Genomic DNA, 19,258 nt, shown 5'->3' with positions numbered 1-19,258 from the left:
TATGAATCAAACATCAAATAATAGCTATAATTTCCTAAAAACCTGCAGTTGATAGAATTCCTTTGACAGATATGAACAACAATCTTTTACACCATATATTTGGATATTTCCTTCATAACAAAAAATACAACACACAATTCGCTTTCTCAGATTAAGAAAAATAAATTATTTTCCCAAGTAGCTATTGTAATTTAAAAAAAAAATTGACCCTGAGAAAAGCAGAAGGAAGCAAGCAAAGGTTATGGAGTGCTGCAAAAGAGGTCAAAAGATCTAATGACGAAAAGCAGGGAATAAAAGAATGATGAAGCAAAGGCATTTGAGAAAGAAGCATCAAGAATATCAAAAACAATTGTGGTAGCAGCAGAGAAAAAATTCAAAAAAGCAATAAGAATAAAGCTAGAAGGTGTTGCAATGGTGAGGAGGAAAATTTTGAACGGTTGGCAAATGGATATTAGAGAAAATAATTTGCAGCAGAATAAAGCCATAAGAAAGCAATATCAATTCATTGAAATTATGTCTATTGAATGGGCTTACAAACAGAAGCCACGTTGGCTATCTGTGAAACTGCTTACAGCAGCAAACAAAATAAAATTGCAACAAAGGAAACAACTATCTGTGCAACTGCTTACACAAGCAAACAAAATGAAATTGCAACAAAGGAAACAACTTTCATATTTTTGGAGCTATGTTTATAATTTTAAGCAGTAACACAATACCTATACTAATACTTATTTCCTAAGTTCTCATTCTAATCAACTAATAACTAATATATTTAACAGTTAAGACCAATTAAACTACATAAGCATTGGACACATTTCAAATCCTGTGAAGCTGGTTGGAGTTTCAGCAAACCCAAATCAGATTTCTTACACTCCTGAAAGAAGAAATGAGAAGCAATTGACAATTCAAGGCAGAAAAATATAAAATTAAGTGAGAATAGAATTTTTGCAAACATGACATATGTAAAGAAGCATTTCAGCAAAGTAATCCCCCCTTTTGAACTGTCGCTGTATGAGTTGCATTGAGTGAGTGGACTGGCAGTGGAGGAATAGTAAGGATTAGTAAAATCAAGAAATAAGGAGATGAGTCAGTTAGTGTCAGTAATATAATGCAAAAGAGACAGTTAGGGTCAGTTAAAATAAGGATGGATTTGTCAATTAACTGCCATCGATTGAGGACTGGATTGCCTATGATTGAGGAAGCATAGATTATATAAGCAGCAGTGGGAAGATCAGAAAAACATGCTTCTGAAAGTTAAAAACAAAAATCAATTTTGTTAGGGTCAGTTAAAATAAGGATGGATTTGTCAATAATTAACTGCCATCGATTGAGAACTGGATTGCCTATGATTGAGGAAGCATAGATTATATAAGCAGCAGTGGGAAGAAAAGAAAAACATACTTCTGAAAGTTAAAAACAAAAATCAATTTTATTCTCACGCTGTCACAACAACTAGTGATCTTTGGAAATGAAAACCTTCCGTGTGTATCAACCTGATTTCTTGGGGGCAGAAATGCTCAGGAAGCGGTTTGTGATGCACAGAGTCAAAGTAGGATCCTACAAAGTGGCATCAATCATCATAGCATTCAAATTTGCTGCAGAGTGCCCAAGATCATTTAGGTGTTCAGATTTGCTACAGAGAGACTGTCCAACCTCATTTAGGCATTAAAATTTGCATGCTAGTTCTGCCAAGTAAGTTGTATCCATTTAGTGTTGTTTGATTCTTTGGGTGTATTTGAGTTAAATTCCAAAAAAAAATATTTGTTCTTGGAATAATTCTTCATGTATGTATAGAATTTGGTTCTTTACAGTAATATCAAAACGAAGATCTGGCTAGCTTGTGGGAGATTAGAAAAAATAGATATCAATACTACATGTCAGTAAATGACAAAGAAATCAGATATCAAATTAGGTAACGAAGTCAGCCAAATATGTCACACAAGGAAAAAGAGTGGAAGCCTTGGGATCCAACACATAGGTGCTAGGTTAAGAGGCAAGTATATATGAGTGAGGCGTACTTGGTGATTAAGGAGAGCTATCAATTTATGTTCTAGAGAATAGTAACCCTACACCCCCTACCCCTCTACCATAGGGTAGGGGGGAACCTAGGGCAATACCAGAATCCATCACTTGGAACCTTTCACTAGGAACACCCCTCTACTATAGGCTACGCTACTATAGGAAGAAATAGACTAGAACCCCACTTTGTATTAGCTTGGATTGGTAGGTTGGGGGGAAAGAGGTGGAAGATAATTATCTCTACATTTTTTTTCCATGGTACCAATCATGTGCAAAGGCACAAGATATGGAAGAAGTATTACCGATAGGTCTTCCATCACTAGAGGGAGTTGGCTGACATTTTTGTTCACCCAGCTTTGTCTTGCTTGAAGGAAAGCGAATTCGGGGAGGGAGGATTTGTAATATAATGTCCCTTTTTTGAACTAGCATCATAGGAGTAGCAAATGAGTAGACCAGTACGTAGGAATAGTTAGGGTCAATTAAAGCGTGAAATAAGGAGGATGAGTTAGTTAAGGTTAGTTAACTAAAGAAATAAAGTGTTCCACAAGGACACATCCCCCCCCCCAAAAAAAACCGTGTCTCTTGTAGGGGGACATTTCCAAGACTTGGGGACTTGGGGGAAACACCCCCCCACAGCACCACCACTTCCACCACCCCTGCCAAGGACACCCACCAGGTCACTTGCTATATGTCACATGCCATTACATACTCATTGCAATCGTTAACTTCATGAAAACTACTTGGCCTTTCATGGGGCATTCACAGAGATGTTATATTGCAGATTTTGCCTTGAAGATTTCAATTCACCTCTATTTTCATATCAGCGCCACTGCCCCCCCCCCCCCCCCGCAATCGCTCTGCCACCGTCCCCTCGCTATCCCCAAATTTAGGCCCTTCGTCCCCTGGTTCGAATCCCCTCATCAGGAATCTCCGTGGAACTATGGGACTCAAATAAGGTTGATGAGTCATTAGGATCAATTAAATAGGAATGGATTTGTTGGTTTATTGCCATCCATTGAGGAATTTGTTAGTCAAAAGGTACTTGGATTTGCTATAGAGTGTCCAAGATCATTTAGGCATTCAGATTTGCATGGTGCCCAAAACAATGTATCAGTTTAGCATAGTTCAATGCTTTGTCTTTATTTGAATTAAATTCAAAAAAAAAAGATATAACTTGTTGGATCATTTCTAGTTCTATCTTATCTTGTATGCATTTAGTTTAGGTCTTTCTAGTGGGTATCAAAGCTAAGAATTGGCCTACCTATGAGAGGTTTTAGAAAGAAAGAAAAAAGGATACTGGTACTACATGCTAGCAAATAATAGAAAAAAAAATTGGATATCAACTTAGGAAGCAAAAAATGCAACAAAAGGGTAAAGAACAAGGAACCTTGGCATTTGACATATAGGTGCTTGGGAAATTGGCAAGTGGATCTGATTGAAGTGTATTCCAATGACAAGGAAGAGCCTAAGCAATGCATAGGAGCACAAGGTACGAAGGAGGTATTACCACTAGGCCTTCCATCACCAGAGGGAGTTGGCAAACATTTTAGCTCACCCAATTTTGTCTTGCTTGGGGGCAAGCAAATTTGAGGAGGGAGGATATGAAATGTCCCTTTTTAACTAACAGAATAGGAGTGGCATTGAGTGAATGAACTTGGCAACTAGGAATAGTTAGGGTCAGCTAAATCATGAAATAAAGAGGATGAAACGGTTAGGGTAAATTAAATAAAGAAATAAGGTACATGAATCAATTAAGGTCAATTAAATAAGGATAGACTTGTCAATTGATTGCCATTCCTTGAGCAAGGAACTTGTTGGTCAAACTACCATCAATGGAGGAAAAGGAGAACATATTTCTAAGAATTAAAAACAAAAATCAACTTTATTCTCAGGCTTGTTGTCAAAACAACTAGTGCCATTTGGAAACAAAAGTGTCAACCTGATTTCTTGGAGACAAAAAGCCTCAAGAAGCAATTCATGGCCCTATTTTTTTGGGAATGGAACCTCTCAGGAAGCAATTTGTGGTGCAAAGTGACAGCAAGACCATACAGAGTAGCATTAGTTATAGAGGTGCTCAAATTTGCTACAAAATGTCCAAAACAATCTTCCACAAGAACACATTCCCCCGAAACAAAGTTGCCTCCAAAGACAACAACATTTTTGAGATGCTAAGATAACAAGGAACATCCCCTTTTTTGTGCCACTACTGCAACTACCAGGTAGGAGACATCACCAAGATATCTCCCTCATTGAGGATACATTTTTGGGGTGTCCTTCCATGATGAGAGGTTGAGAGAACACTAGGATGTTCCCAAGACCTTCATGAAACCCAGCCACATCGCTTGAATGTCATAGAAATTTGCGACCATCCCCCACATCTAGCATTTAAACAAAAAAGGAGGACTTACTATGATTGCTCCAAGCTTCTTAGACTTTAATGCTTTCTATCCAAGTTGTTCACTAACAGATGTTGAACAAAAATATGATTTCTTCAAAGAGACAAACCATAGGGATACCTACCCATGTGCTTGGGTGACAGTGCAAATAACCTAAGGACTTGGAGGGGGCATCACCTCCCTATCCCACCTTTTTTTGAAATTTTGGGGATCTCACATTTTTTTGGTCTTTCGAGGGACTTCCAAGTATCTCCTAGATATCCTGATGTCCATGGGCCATCTTGACATCCTCTAGCCTTCTTGACATCCCTTGGCAATTCCCAAGACTTCAAAATGTCTCCCACATCAAATGCATAACTGTGTATGGTGAAAATGGAACAACAATGTTGAAAGACTAAAATAGATTCAACCACAAAACCTTAGCCTAACAACAACAAAGATCCACCATAACATATGAAGATTACCTAAGACAATGCAAATCAACAAAATCACAAAGATTATACCATCACATGTCCAATAGGGTTTGAATCTCCATTCTTCCTATCTCCATTGATCTTGCTTAATATATTTGTTCTCAGATTTTATGTGTGCACAAGAGCTCAACAAAGAATGGAAATGTGGTTGCAAGTAAGGCTTGATCGCGTGTGAAAGTTCGAATGCTAATCCAGGAAGATTGATAATGAAGGAGAGTATCCTCTTATATAGAAGACACTGTAGGAAATGGAGGGATAAGATTGAGAGGTGTAAAAGATAGATGGTCGGCTAGGATTAGAGGGTAGGTAGAGGAAATAAGAAAACAATGAAAGGGTAAGTAGTGTAGGAATTAAGAGATGAATGAAATGTGTCATAGGTAGAAAAGGCTAATGAATTAAATAAATAAATAAAGATTTATTTAATTAATAAAAGAAGTGGGATCAAATAAATTAATTATGTATTTATTTAATTTAGGAAAGGGGTTATTTAAATAAATAAAAGTATTTATTTAAATGAGAAATAAGGCTAGAAGAGGATAAATGAATTAATTAAATAAATAAAGATTTATTTAATTAATAGAAGAAGTATTTATTTAATTAGACAGGACAATTTTAGGTGTCTACAATAACAAATAGCAAAAATATTAGCAATACATTATAAAAGAAAGTACAACCTAAAAGAGGCACCCATTGTTATTTGCATTCACCAAAAGGGGAGGAAAAGAGCAAAAAAGAGGAAGAATAAAGGGGAAGAAAGAGGAGTAGTTTCTAAGATATCAATCAAATGATGACTCTGATTTCTACTCTTGTTGCTCAATCCACCTATGTACCATGCATCATGCAACATTTCTTCTTTTGACATCTAACAAGTATAAATCATATTTCATATAGTGCCTATGATTATAATGGAATCAATGAATTGTTATTGTACTTGCTTTTACATGAGGCATTTCTTTGGCAACACAGCTGAATGATGGTTGCACTTTACATGTGGTTGTTATTGCCATTCTATTTTGTGCTAATGATGTTGGTCTCCTCTCTCACTCTTTTGAAGGTTTACAATGACTACTTGATGCTTCAACCTTGTAAAACTAAGGTCATGATTTTCAATATCTCCAAATGTCTCCTATCCAAATTCCAATTCTTTTATAAGGGACCATCCTTGGAGATCACATCCACTTACACATTCTTGGGGGTCCAATTTTCTAGTCTTTTCTTTAAGCATGATGCTTGCTTCACATTCATGTCTTTGTTAGGGATAAATCTCTCTTAGAATAATAGTGTTTCCAAATTCACTTTCAAGATATCCATTTAAAGATCTTTTTTTTGTAACATCATCAAGCCTACATCTTTGTACAGCTCAAAGGTTTGGGGGCCTTGCTTGGGATCCATTGATTGGACCCATATTGAGAGGTTTCAGACTCTAATGCTATGGCACATTATCATGTGCAAGTGTACTATTCCTCAATGCATTTTCCACGCTGAGTTCGTTGTCCAGCCACTACATCTCGAGACTGTCTTTCGACTTACTTTCTACATACATAGACTCAGATCCATGGGTGACTCCACTTCTAGTCATGATAGATATCTATATTTGGTTCTTCATTCACATGGAGGGTTGCTTCATTGGGTCCAATGCAGCATCATCAATGTTGGTACTCAAAAGTCTAGCTTGAGTACCCTCCTTTCTATTGGCATCACTATTAAAGAACTACCTCCTTTGATGTAGTCCTCAAAAACTACTGCTCAGCTCCTTCCTTAAAAAGAGTGTAATGTATTCCCCTGATTCTTGCCCAATATTTTCAACTCCACCCTCTGAGCAATTTTTTCAAATAGTTGGCTTGCTTGTAAATGTAAACTTTCTTGTTTTGTAAAGATAAGTGTTCCAAAGTTTTTCAATAATTTCATACAACATTTATCATAATACTTTGACACTCACAGTAGATACAAATATTTACATCATGAAAGAAACAATTAATAGCAACAGAAATTTTCATTCAATTAACTGCAGATATATAATCAGATTACACACAATGTAAGTTCAGTCGATCTCTAAGCTCAACATAGCAAATCTGTATCTTTGTGCAGGCAGAAACATTGAATGGTATTAATATTATGCCTCTTGAAATGGACAACACCTTATGTTATGACTGCACCTCCAGCTAGAAAGAACATATGTCACACTCAGTTCTAAAATCTATTGCAGCACCTAGCCTTCCATTGCAGCAGCAGTAATAAATATAAAGCCCACGTTTTTGCTCTGAAAATACCCTTACATCCAGTATTGGAGCTCAAACTGCCCCATAACCCTTGTGCTAGGCCTCACATCTCAGACAATATGCAGCAACAGTTGAAAACACCTTGCCTATCGACTCAGCTGTATCCAGTAACTCTCCAAAGGTTACAACGACCCCACTTTGTCTTAGATTATTACTTAAGGTAACCAATGAATCATCCAGCAAAGAAGTTCAAAGCCCACAACTCCCTAGAAGTTCAAAGCCAACAACGACCCCACTTTGTCTTTACAGCTTACTTGTCTTTTAACTAACTCAACTGGGTGAAGAGGTGAGGTATCTGAGGTACATAAAACCAAAGTCGCAAAACTTTGCGTGTCAGAGATAAACTCGTGAGTACTCGCAAGCCCTAGATGGGCGTGAGTCACTCGCGCGTATACTTGGCGCCAAGTTACTGCAAAAATCATGGTGAATTTAACATGAATAAATAAAGGAAAATACCAAAAACCGGGAAAAAATTCGGCACAAAAAACAATATTAAGTGTTAAGTTAAAAAAAAAACCTAAACACGTCTTTTTTTTTCATTGCCAAGCCACGACGAAAGGTAAAAAAGACAACGTGACCAGGGCAGAAAAAAACCGCACGCGACTAGGGCACAAATCATACAAAACATCTTGTTTTTTGGATTATGCTATGTCTTTAACTTAAACTTTGATTTATATATCATGGAAATCAGTATATGTTCTACAAATTTGGTGTAAATGTGTGTTTTTGAATAATATTTTAAAAACAAATGTATTTTCAAATGTTCAATAAAGTTGCCGAGTTATTGCCAAGTTTTTCCCCGAGTTTTTAAAAAAATTTGGGCTTGCCGAGTCATTGCCGGGTCCGAGTTTTTCAACTATGCATAAAACCTCCCAACTAGGTCATTCAGCCAAGTTTACAAAAATATACATCCTTCGGAGCCAGAGAGCTTGCAGAACCAGATTCCTCCTGTGAATTGAAAGATTCCAAAGCTCAAATTGTTAGATAACTCATAATGATTCCATACGCACCACAATGATGACCCTCTCACAATAGAAATATTTTAATATTACATTGGCTGTATATTTGAAATATGCATATGTGACCTGTAAATAACATTACTACTTCAAAGCTTAATGAGAATTTTCATACATTGAAATATTTGTTTAATCGTTTCTAACCTGCAATAATGTCATTGTGCGGCTCTACACATACATGCTAAAGCACTCGTCCAACCTCAACATTAGTGAAACATTAATTATAAACAAATCAGAGTATGATAACTCAGTTGATAAAATGTCAGCTTTTGAATTGTAAATAGAAGAGGTGAAACAGAAAAACATTTAAGAAACATTATTTTTTGAAATCAAATGTATTCGTGTCCTTTGAAACCCAATATAGCCCTATTATCGATGGTTCGGGTTTGGGTTCTGGTAATAAAATATTAATAATAATTCAAAAAAAAAGTCATAATTTGCACAAAATATACAAGATGAAACTACTGTGCTAACGAGGAAAAAAATCTTAAAAACAACGTTGCTGATAGGAAGACAAGATTTGCTCACATATTTGGTAGGTTGCCGTTGTTACTGCCAATGATGTCTATACAATTTCTAACAGCAGTGATTTGGATGGAGGTCGAGATCCTCCACTGATTTTTACAGAGTTTTCTCAAGCAGGACTGCCAGATATCATTGACGCCTTCTTCAGCAGAATATTAATTAACAGATTACTTATAGAGCAGGTGCTATCATGATGTCAGTTGAGGAATTGAATCAGGTATCAACATATTGCTTGTCCCTATTTCACTAAATTTAAAAGTCTATGATAATCTGTCTTAACAGCCAGCAGAAAGGAACGGATTATAATTTTATATAGATTAGGCTTTAGCTTCTTCATTTCTTTGTGTTTTTCCTCGACAATTTTATCCCCTCTCCAAGGGTACTCAGGATCTGTGTATTATTCAAAATTCTAAATTACAATTGCAACGTGGAAAACAAAAGGGACTCACATATTATGTAAAAGTGGAGAGCCTTCCGAATCCATATAAATAAAAAACGCAGGAAGGTAACCAAAATGTGAATTATTCAAGGATAATTCATATGAAAATTGTTCCCTTGAATAGGTTTTTAAATTATTCTGATAAGAAAAAAAATTAAAATTGGTGCTGGAAAAATTTTCGCCGAGGGAAATACTTTTGAGTGTCCAATTTGAAGCGTGTAGCTACCTTTTTATATTAAGGAGTGAAAATTTGACCAAAGAAAAGACTTCTTGAGGAGGTTCGCTTACTTACTCTCTCCAACCAAGCTCAATAATCATCCAGCACTACTACTAAATTCATCCGTCCCGGAATTTATCCAATGAAACGAAAACACCATAGCAAAAAAATATGAAAACCATTACCTTCTCATTCATGGACTGGCACTTCAGCTGAACATAGCCATCCGCATCAAAATTATCCGTTTTAAACAATTTCAATTTGTCAGAGAGAGCACCGTCTTCATTCACGGTGCCATTAGCAGTCACAGCTCCCGCCGGAGCCGAGGTCCTGGACCGCATAGACGGCTTCAACGACCCCATTTTTATCCAATTTGAACGATCCCTCGATGTAATAAGCAAGCCTACGCTCAATCAAAAAAATAACTGCAATCCCAAATAACAAAAGATGAACCCCAAAAAATGCTTTCAAAACGCAATTTTTCCTTTTCTGTTCAATCCACCGGCTGCTGATCGAATTTATGGGTTAAAAAAACCCTACGCTGACTCCAATCACCAGTATCCCTAAATAACCAGGCGCATGCCCCAAAAAAAGCTACAGAACCCTTAATCTTTCTTTGATCGTTCAATTCCCCCGAATGTAAATCGTATTTAGATAGATTTGCTGATTTCACTGTTTCTTTCTGTCCTGTTTGCCTTACATCAACTGATTTTGTCTCGATGGTTAAATTCAAGGTTTTAGGAGACGAAAATTCTGAATTCGTACCTGGATATTGGATCGGATCATGCTAAATGTCCGTACGGAATGAGCGACCCCGCGAGACTCGAACCTTTAACCCTCATTTGCCATGATAACAAGACGTGATTGTTTCTTGCATCCATTTTTCTTGCAGAGTGTGGGGAATTGGAATATTATTGCAGGATTCTTAATTTGTTTTTGGTGTCCGTGGCTTTCAACTGCCCTGAGTCTTTTTCAGACCGCATGAATGATGATGCTGGAGGGGGCCCTTTTTGGTATTTGTTATCGGTGGGTCAAGTGCCTCGGTTCAGATATTATGTGGCGTGCAGCTTATCCGACATCGACGGCGCAGGTTTGCTTGTCAAATACTCCGATTGATTTGTCAAGAATTAGTGCTTTGGCCATCGATTTTGATAATTTCAACACGTCTTGGAGTTTGAATAAGTTATATAAGAATGAATTGTATGGTAAGTAAACTTTGACTCTTGCCTTTGAAAAAACACTACATTTATTTTTTAATTTTCAAGATTTACATTGTAATTCCCCCAAAATCTTTCTTCCAACCAATGTTAGTTGGCAACTATCACATTATCTTGTTATTTATCATTTGTTGGATTCGTTTCTTCAAGTGAAAGCTAAGAATGATGTTACGATAATGTAGTCATGTATTTGGGTCTCCAAATTTTATTTATAGTGGTTGTCATATCTTTGGGTCTCCAAACTTTATTTATACTCTCTTACTGATAATTTGGAGAGGGAATTGAGGGTGTCCAAGTAAGTTGTATATTGGTTTCTTGAATGAGAATGGTCATTAAATTTTTTTGGTCAACAATAGTGGTTATGGAGTTTTCTTGTAGGTAAGAATATTAGTTTTATAGCTATTGTGTTGTTTTTAACATGTTATTAATTCGTATGTTTTTAATCAATGATGTTAGAGGAAATTTTCATATGCAAAAAAAAATATTAATTTTTTTAAAAGTTTACATGCAAATTTTTTAAACAAACATACTTGAAAAATTAATTATTATTAATTTGATTTGTTGAAAGCATTTGAGTCGATATGGACGATTAATGTGTTACAGATAATTGTTTCCTTAAAATGAGAATTGAATATCATTTTAAGTAAAAGAAAACCCAAAATTAATCATAACGGAAAACAAAGCATTAGTACAGTTACAGAGCAAACCAGTTATAAGCAAAGTGCAAATCAATTGCATATTTCTTTCCATAGAATTTGTGTTTATATCCATTTTCTAAATGCCATGCAGTATAGAAAAATAGGATTTTGTGCTTTAATTTTTTTTTTAAAGAGCACTACTTTTTTAAGTTCAAATTAGGGTAAATGTTAGATGAGTTTGTAGGTCATTTTTAATCATGATAATGTAATGTCACCAAAATGTATTGGTGGGTGAAAAATGTGTGAATGAGAGATCAAGAGGAAAACTACCATTTCCCTCCAAGGAGAGATGAGTGTTTCACTATGGATTTCCCTTCAAACACTTTTCACCTATTACATTGGAAGAGGAGAGGAAAATTCACTAGATTCAACCTCCAAAGAAGAAGATATAATTCTGAATGAAATGGGAATGATAAGTTGATCCCCTCTTCCTATTTGAAATGGAAAGGAATTGATTGAATTATGTAGTGCAAAAGTGACAAAGAACTAATTACAACTTGAGATCGAAGCGTGGGATGAAGTTGTGCACATGGAACTGGCAGTAATATGTCGAGACGAAGTTGCCCTACGAATTTGAGGAAAAGTTGCCCAGACCGTGGCGAGAATGTACACGGTCCTTCGAAAAATTCACGAAACGAAAAAGGTTTTTCCGCCTCTGCAAATGGAGCCTGAATCCGAAGTACAGTTGCACACCTGCAACCTACACACCAAAAAGAGAGGAAAATGGGTTGGGACTGGGGGTTTGCCTTTAGGTCAAACCCTAATTTTGGAATTAACCAAGTAATGAAAGAAAGTACTTGCAAGTAAATGTAACTGAAAGACTGTAATGTAAATCACCTCAGGGGAGGTTGTGATAGCAATGTTGATAGAAATGCTTGTGTGGAATTGAATGTTGGAATCAATCTCCTCTTCAATGGTTGAATCCTTGACTTGAATACAACACCTAGCCTTGAAGGGAGACTTGAGATGCTTAATGCTTGAATGCACTTGAATGCTTGATCACAAATTTTCACCTTATTGAACTTCTTCAACTTGACCAACTTTTCCAAATGAGAGGGCAAATGCAACTTAAATAAATGTCAATTAGGGTTAATGAAAGTGATTTTTCGTCACAGGCCGACATCAGGGAAGTTTTCCTGCTCACTACACAACTTACAATGCATGCTCAAGAAAGGGTCCTGCCCCAAAATAGGGCAGGGACCTACCCCTTTCTCCAAGGCAGAGTGTAGACAAGGTGGTGTGGAGGCCAAGGGAGAAGTAGATTCTGAGGGTTGAGAAGTCTTCGGTCTCCGATCGGGCTAGGGGATTTGATCTCACATGCGTGAGGACCCTAATGCGATTAAAAATTGCTAGGGTCACAATTTTATGACACTACAGATAATTCTATGCAGAAAACAAAAGGATTCTCTTTTATTTCTCCCATATTGTACTTCATTGCATATTAAGTTTTGTTGATCTGAAAAGGAGAAGAAACAAAGGAGATGGCTTAAGAAGACCACCACCATAAAGTACAGAAATCACAAGTAGAATAAGGGCGTACGAATTTGTCAGGAATGTTTGCCACAAAGACTCATTTAAAATAATTTTATTCTCAAATTGGGGAATGAAGAATTGCAAATATTTAGCTCTCTTGGTTTAGATCTTGTTATTTTAAGACTTACATTTTGTTTGTGGAACAATGATTTGATACAAATATGTAATTTTTGAAAATTACAGATTTAATTTATAACACCTTATAATTTGACAAATTTATTTTTGTTTTACACTGTGTAGCTCTTTTTTTCACCTTTTTGTTCTTTGTGCACTCTTTTTGGATGATCCTTTTTCAAATTCCACACAACATAGAAAAATAGGATTTATTAAGTTTATTTATAATCGTCTAGAGCATTATAATATATAGAATATTTATTTACAAAATTAAAATAACTTATAATAGCTGTACACGACAAATATAACTTTTTGATTAATTCTTTCTTAACTTTCGTGCTTAAGTTGGTTAGGGTTTTTAGTAATGTAACAAATTGCTCTAGTCCATGGCAACAAATTTTAGGATTTTGCCTTCCGGTCTAGGAAGCACTTCGGGACCCAAAGTATCGAAGGCTTCTTCCTTTCATTTGACTTGCTTGCAATTTTATGACTTAGATTTTCAAACTTAAAACTTTGAATTAGTGGTCCGCATTTTCAAGATCTTCATAATAAGAATCTTTTTTAGGCCATTTGATTTGAGTGATGAATGTTGTAACTCATTTGAAATTAGGTGTTTCAACTATTATGGCACTGGGAGTAGCTTCCTTCAAGACTATTTATCCATTCCCACAGACACACAGCACAGTTCCTTTGTAAATTCTTTTGCAAACTCCACTTTAAATGTGCAGTCTTATACTCATCTCCGAGTCGTTCTCTATGTGTTAAGGTTTTGATAATTTGTTGAACTATAAAAATAAGCTCCAGTATTATATGTTTGATTCATAGACAATATTTGTGATTATCACTACAACTAGTGTCATGAGTATAAGAGTGAAGATGAGGTATTTCTTGATTATAAATGTCACTACGTATTTTGTTAAATATCTGGAAGGTTGTTCTTAGAATGGGTCATTTTTTAATTATGATGGCAAGCTAAATTATATAAATATAAAACAATGTTTGATTTGTGTTTCGTATCAATGTAAACCACATGCAATTAGAAGTCATACAAAATTATATTTTTGTAACTTCAATGTTAAGACTCTAGGTTTCACATCACAATATAGCCTCCTTAGAAGACCATTTTTTAAGTGTTGTATATTTTATTAAAGGCATAAAAACATTGCAACAATCTTTATTGTCGTCTATTTTGTTGCAGACAAAAGGTATATGCCAAAATTATAATTTATAGTTTAGTAATGAAAAAAAATGATAAAAACCAAAAAAATAATTTGTTGTCCAGTATGATTGAATTTTCTCTACTTTGTCCTGGATTGAACCCATGTTATACAAAAATTAGAATAGGTTAGTTTTTAAAAAAATCATGTAGAAGGGTGAAAATTGCAATAAATATTTTTTTACCTGCTTTGATTATGGCTAAATAATATAGAGAATACAACTTCACCAAAATATTGGCATGTGTTTGATTATAATTGTATAATTAGAGAAGAATTTTTAGTTCGCATTTTTTTAACATATTAATTCGTATGTTTTTAACCAATGACGTTACATGAAATTTTCATATGCAAAAAAATATTACAATATTTTTGTTTTGGGAGTATAAAATGGGCTCTAACATGATTTCTTCTATTGCTTGCTTAATAGCAAGCTTTTGTGTGGGAAAATAAAAGTTACATTTTGTAATAAAGTTATTTGAATGATTTGATGATGGTGAGGATGTTATGTTAATTGTCCAATAATTAGAAGGGTGACTAATTATATAATAACTTATTATTAACAGTTATTCAATGTACTATTATATCTTTCAGTATTTTATTATGTCATTTCTTTAAGTAATAACAAAGCATTTGTTGATCCTATCCTTAAAGAATTGAAAGGAAAATAAGGGAAAAATTTATTTGATAAATAAGAAGTTTAGGTGACACGATAAATTGTAAGGGAAGTACTATGCAAAAAATTTCAAATTGGATTATGTTAAACCCACAACCAACATATTTTTGTTAAAGTTGTTTTAATACTATGTCTAGTCAAAATATTTTGGTGTCCATCAAGCCATCTGATTTTACCAATTTATTTACATATTATATCTTATACAAAGACAATGACTAAAACTTCAATACATTTTTCATAATTTTGTGAAGTTAGATTACAGTAGGACAGGGGTTTGAGCCATAGTCGGGCCAGAATATCACACATTGTTCAACATAGGTAAGCTACACCAAAATATTTAAAAATCAATCCATTGTATATGAAGAATGTAATTTTTTGTTCAACTTAATCAAAATATTTTGTGGAGCACAATCAAGAATCCAAGAACTTAAAGTGTTGAGGGTAAAAGAATGCTAAATATAAGTTAACTAAAAAAAGTCAATTATTCTATGTCTTACTCCATTTTTCTACATATCAAGAAACAAAATCATCCTACCAACATTTAGCAGGAACTTAGTAGCAATGCTACCTTGTTTTATTTTGATAAATGATATGGTGAAATTTGTATATTTTTGTTATTTTTTATTTGGTTTTGTATTTATTGTTAAATAGTGTCTTAATATATGTATACAATGAAAATAAGCATAATGTTATATGGAGTTGGACTCATTTCTTTAGTCTATCCATCCATTTACATCTATGCATATCTAAGTACTCTTTTATCTAGTTATGTGGAGTTGGACTCGTTTCTTTAGTCTATTCATCCATTTGCATCTATGCATATCTAAGTACTCTTTTATCTAGTTATACACTCTTACATATTTGTCTTATATGTCTATTTATTGCATGTATATATGCACCTACCTCCATCTAACAATGTATCACCTAGATGTGATCATCATTCCATTCCAAGACAAGTACACAAACACGAGGTTGACCTTACAATTATATTTTTTTCCTTCTAATTTAAAATTTAAAATTCAAATTTGGTCAAGGATTACCCATTGCCCTTCCACTTTGAGGCTATATGGAAATATTTATATATATTTTATACATTCATTCTATTCATGTCCTATAAGAATTCAAAAGTACATCATTTTAGAGTATTAGAATAATTAATAGCAACACATTTCAATTTGGTTCTATAAAATGGATAAATAATGCATATCTTAGGCACTTGCCAATTGCTTTCAATATTATTCAATTTCAAGCAGTTGATTAAGGCATAATCTCCTCGTAGCTTGGTCATACAACTATATAATGAGGTATTCATCAATACTACCAATCTTTGGTTCTCAAAAAAGAAAGCAAACAACTACACATTATGAGAAATTATAGAGCGTGATTTTATAAAATGTCAAGATGAATCTAGTGCACAAGGAAAAATCTACAATGATGAAATTGTCTCAAACTTGTGAATTCATCCTTTGATGGGGGAAATATCCATTATAAAATTTCAAATAGTCATAATAAGAGGCACTTCTTTCTAGGGTTTTACAACAACACAAATTTTAGGACCTTATTCATTTGACATTCATTAGTTATTGAGGTAAGTAGAGTTGAAAATTTTATATTTATTGTTTATTGTAAAACTAGAATATCAACATCTAATTCATTTTTATTTAGTCTAACTTAAATATGCTCATGTGGATGTATTTAATTTGAATAAGCTACAAGTAAACATTAAAAACTTTATTTTCTTTTTTAATTTGGTGAACCAATTAATCCTACCCATAACCTATCATTTCTTTAGGGTTTCTAAACTAACCATAAGGTTTTCAATTTTGTTATTTTGCAGGTTCCATGCCATTTTAAAATTTAATCTAACTCATATGTTCTTATGCTTCATTGATCTATCTTCCTCCTAAGATTTGTGTGCTTTATTGTTAAATATTTTCTTTTGCCCACCTTTGGGTTAACCTTAGTATTTATATTTTACACATTTTTCAAATCTAACATATAGTTTTGTTTTTTTTGAAAAAGGGTAAAAACTTTATTGAGAATCAGAAAAAAGCATTACAAAAAAGAATCAGAGGCCCAAGGCCCCAGAGAAAAACTACCAACCCAGCCCCAGAAAAAAACTACCAACCCAGCCCCAGATCAACCAGCTTCAAAGTCATACGTGTCCTTAGTGATAATCTTCTGCAATTCCTAACAGTAATCCCCAGAGAGATTCTCCTAGCCTTCCACTTTCCACTCACTATCATGATCTGAGGCCCACTTGGCCAAACAGTCAGCCACTCCATTCCATTCGCGAGGAATATAAATAAAGGACACTTGCTCCATCAAGGAGCTAATTTGGAGAATCTGTTGAACAATACCTGCCAACTGCCACTGAATCCCACTCACCTTCTGATTAGACAACAAATTAACAACAATTTGTGAATCTGATTCACAAATCACCTTCCTAAAACCCCACTCCAAAGCCCACTCAAGTGCATAAAGAATCACAAAACCCTCCATAAAATTATTAGACTGACACCCTTTATGCACCGAAAAGAAGAAAACAACCTCCCCCGTACTATTCCTGCCAACACCCCCTACCCCAGTCGGGCCTGGGTTACCTCTAGAAGAGCCATCAGTGTTGATCTTGATATACCCATCCTGAGGGGGTGCCCACCTTCCAATCCTTTGCACCTTCTTCATAGCCCGTCTACCTTTCCTGACACAAGCAGAGGCAGGAGACAACTCCTGCAAGCCAAGCCTACTCACAACATCCGCCTCATCTCTACCCAACGGGAAGTTTACCCCACATTTAGCTTCCACTGTCTCCCGAATCATAGCAGTGATCTTATTCCAAACTTGTTGAACAAACAGTTTGGCCTCCCGAAAAATCCTCATGTTCCTTTCGAGCCAAATTTGCCACAGAATGAAGATAGGCCCAATATACCAGACCATCTGGAGGAAGGAGGACGGAATAGGAGGTCTGCCCAAACTGCTCCAAAACTCTACCAGAGAATCCGCATGGACACAAGGATGCTTCCACACCCCCCACCAATAGTGCCAGATAAGCATAGAGAAGGGGCATCTAAAGAACAGAAGTGAGGAGTCTTCCTCTCCATTACCACACAAAACACAAATAGAAGGCCCCAAGAATCCCCGCTTGCGGATATTGTCCCAAGTTAGACACCTATTCCAAGCCAAAGTCCAGACAAAGCAATTACACTTCGGCCAAGAAGCATTATTCCACACCTGTTTCCACCAGTTCACTTCTCCTCCCTCAAGTCTTTGTCTCAACAGTTCCCGACAACCACTAGCCACAGAAAAAATGCCCTTAGGATTTGGAGACCACGCTAGCCCATCCCTACCCTTAAGGGAGCTACAGTGTCTATTCGCCAAAATGCCCTGCAACTCTGCACACTCTTCCTCCATCCCAACAACCAGGCATTCATTAGGAGTCTTCCACCACTCTAGATCTAGCCGACCGCACCTATAGACAGCCTTAAAGTCACTAACCCTTGATCATCCAGCTTCCAAGAACCTCTAGCCCAAGTTTCCAAGGTTAAGGAACTGATCAAGGATGGGAGGGTATCCATCCCAAGAATCATTCCAAAAAAGAACCTCTTCCCCCCTTCTGCAAATCCCAAAAAGCCCCGCCTTAATGAGAGAAGCTCCCCTCTTGAGAGTGTACCAGATAGATGAGCCCTTCCCTTCTAGCAGATATTTAGGGATTTCCTCCATCGAAATCCTCTGCATATATTTGTTGGCCAAAATCCTGGCCCAGCCTCGGTCCTGCTCAACACACCACCTCCAGTATAATTTAGCTGCAAGAGTCTCCCCAAAAAGAATAAACTGCCTTAACCCAAGCCCCCCGGACTGCTTTGGGGTACATACCAGGTCCCAGTTGACCAGGCTCCATTTGGAAGAGGCGAGATTACCTGCCCATAAAAATTTCCTAGCCAAAGAGTCCAACCCCTTCAAGAACCACTTAGGAGCCACCTAAAGCATACATCGATAGATCAGGAGAGCCTGGACCACCGACTAAATCAGTAGAACCCTCCCTGCAAAGGATAACCATCTATGAGTCCAGTGTTCAACCTTGGAGTGGAATTTATCCAAGATCCCCTGCCACAACTCCCAAGGGGGATTGCCAGGAGAAATAGGGATACCCAAATACTTCAAGGGCAGGGAGCCAACTTGGAATCTCAAGATAAGAGCAATCCTCCTTTGGAAAGACTCAGGAGTGTTGAAAAAGAGGATAGAAGATTTATCCTCGTTGATCATCTGGCCTAAAGCTGCAAGATAAACATCCAGAACCTTCCGCAGATTCGTAGCTTCATTGATCCGCGCTAGCCCCATAAGGGTTGTATCATCCACAAACTACAAGTGAGACTGCTGCTGCAATTCATTACCCCATCTCCAACCCTGAATAGAACCCCAACCCACATTATGCTTAATCAGCC

At 36.0% G+C, this 19,258-nt stretch overlaps 1 protein-coding gene across 1 annotated transcript in view; it reads right to left on the bottom strand.

Annotated features, from left to right (window-relative positions):
• The window catches only part of LOC131043029 (exocyst complex component EXO84B), a 55,132-nt gene extending 44,632 nt beyond the window's left edge, over positions 1-10,500 (bottom strand). The window contains exon 1 of the mRNA XM_057976392.2: positions 9,550-10,500. Coding sequence (XP_057832375.2) covers positions 9,550-9,726 — 177 coding nt within the window. The 5' untranslated portion in view covers positions 9,727-10,500. The remainder of the gene's footprint in view (positions 1-9,549) is intronic.
• Between the last annotated feature and the right edge of the window lie 8,758 nt (positions 10,501-19,258).

This window comes from Cryptomeria japonica, chromosome 6, assembly GCF_030272615.1.
Source record: "Cryptomeria japonica chromosome 6, Sugi_1.0, whole genome shotgun sequence".
Lineage (NCBI taxonomy): Eukaryota > Viridiplantae > Streptophyta > Pinopsida > Cupressales > Cupressaceae > Cryptomeria > Cryptomeria japonica.
This window is presented reverse-complemented; position numbering and strand designations above follow the sequence as displayed.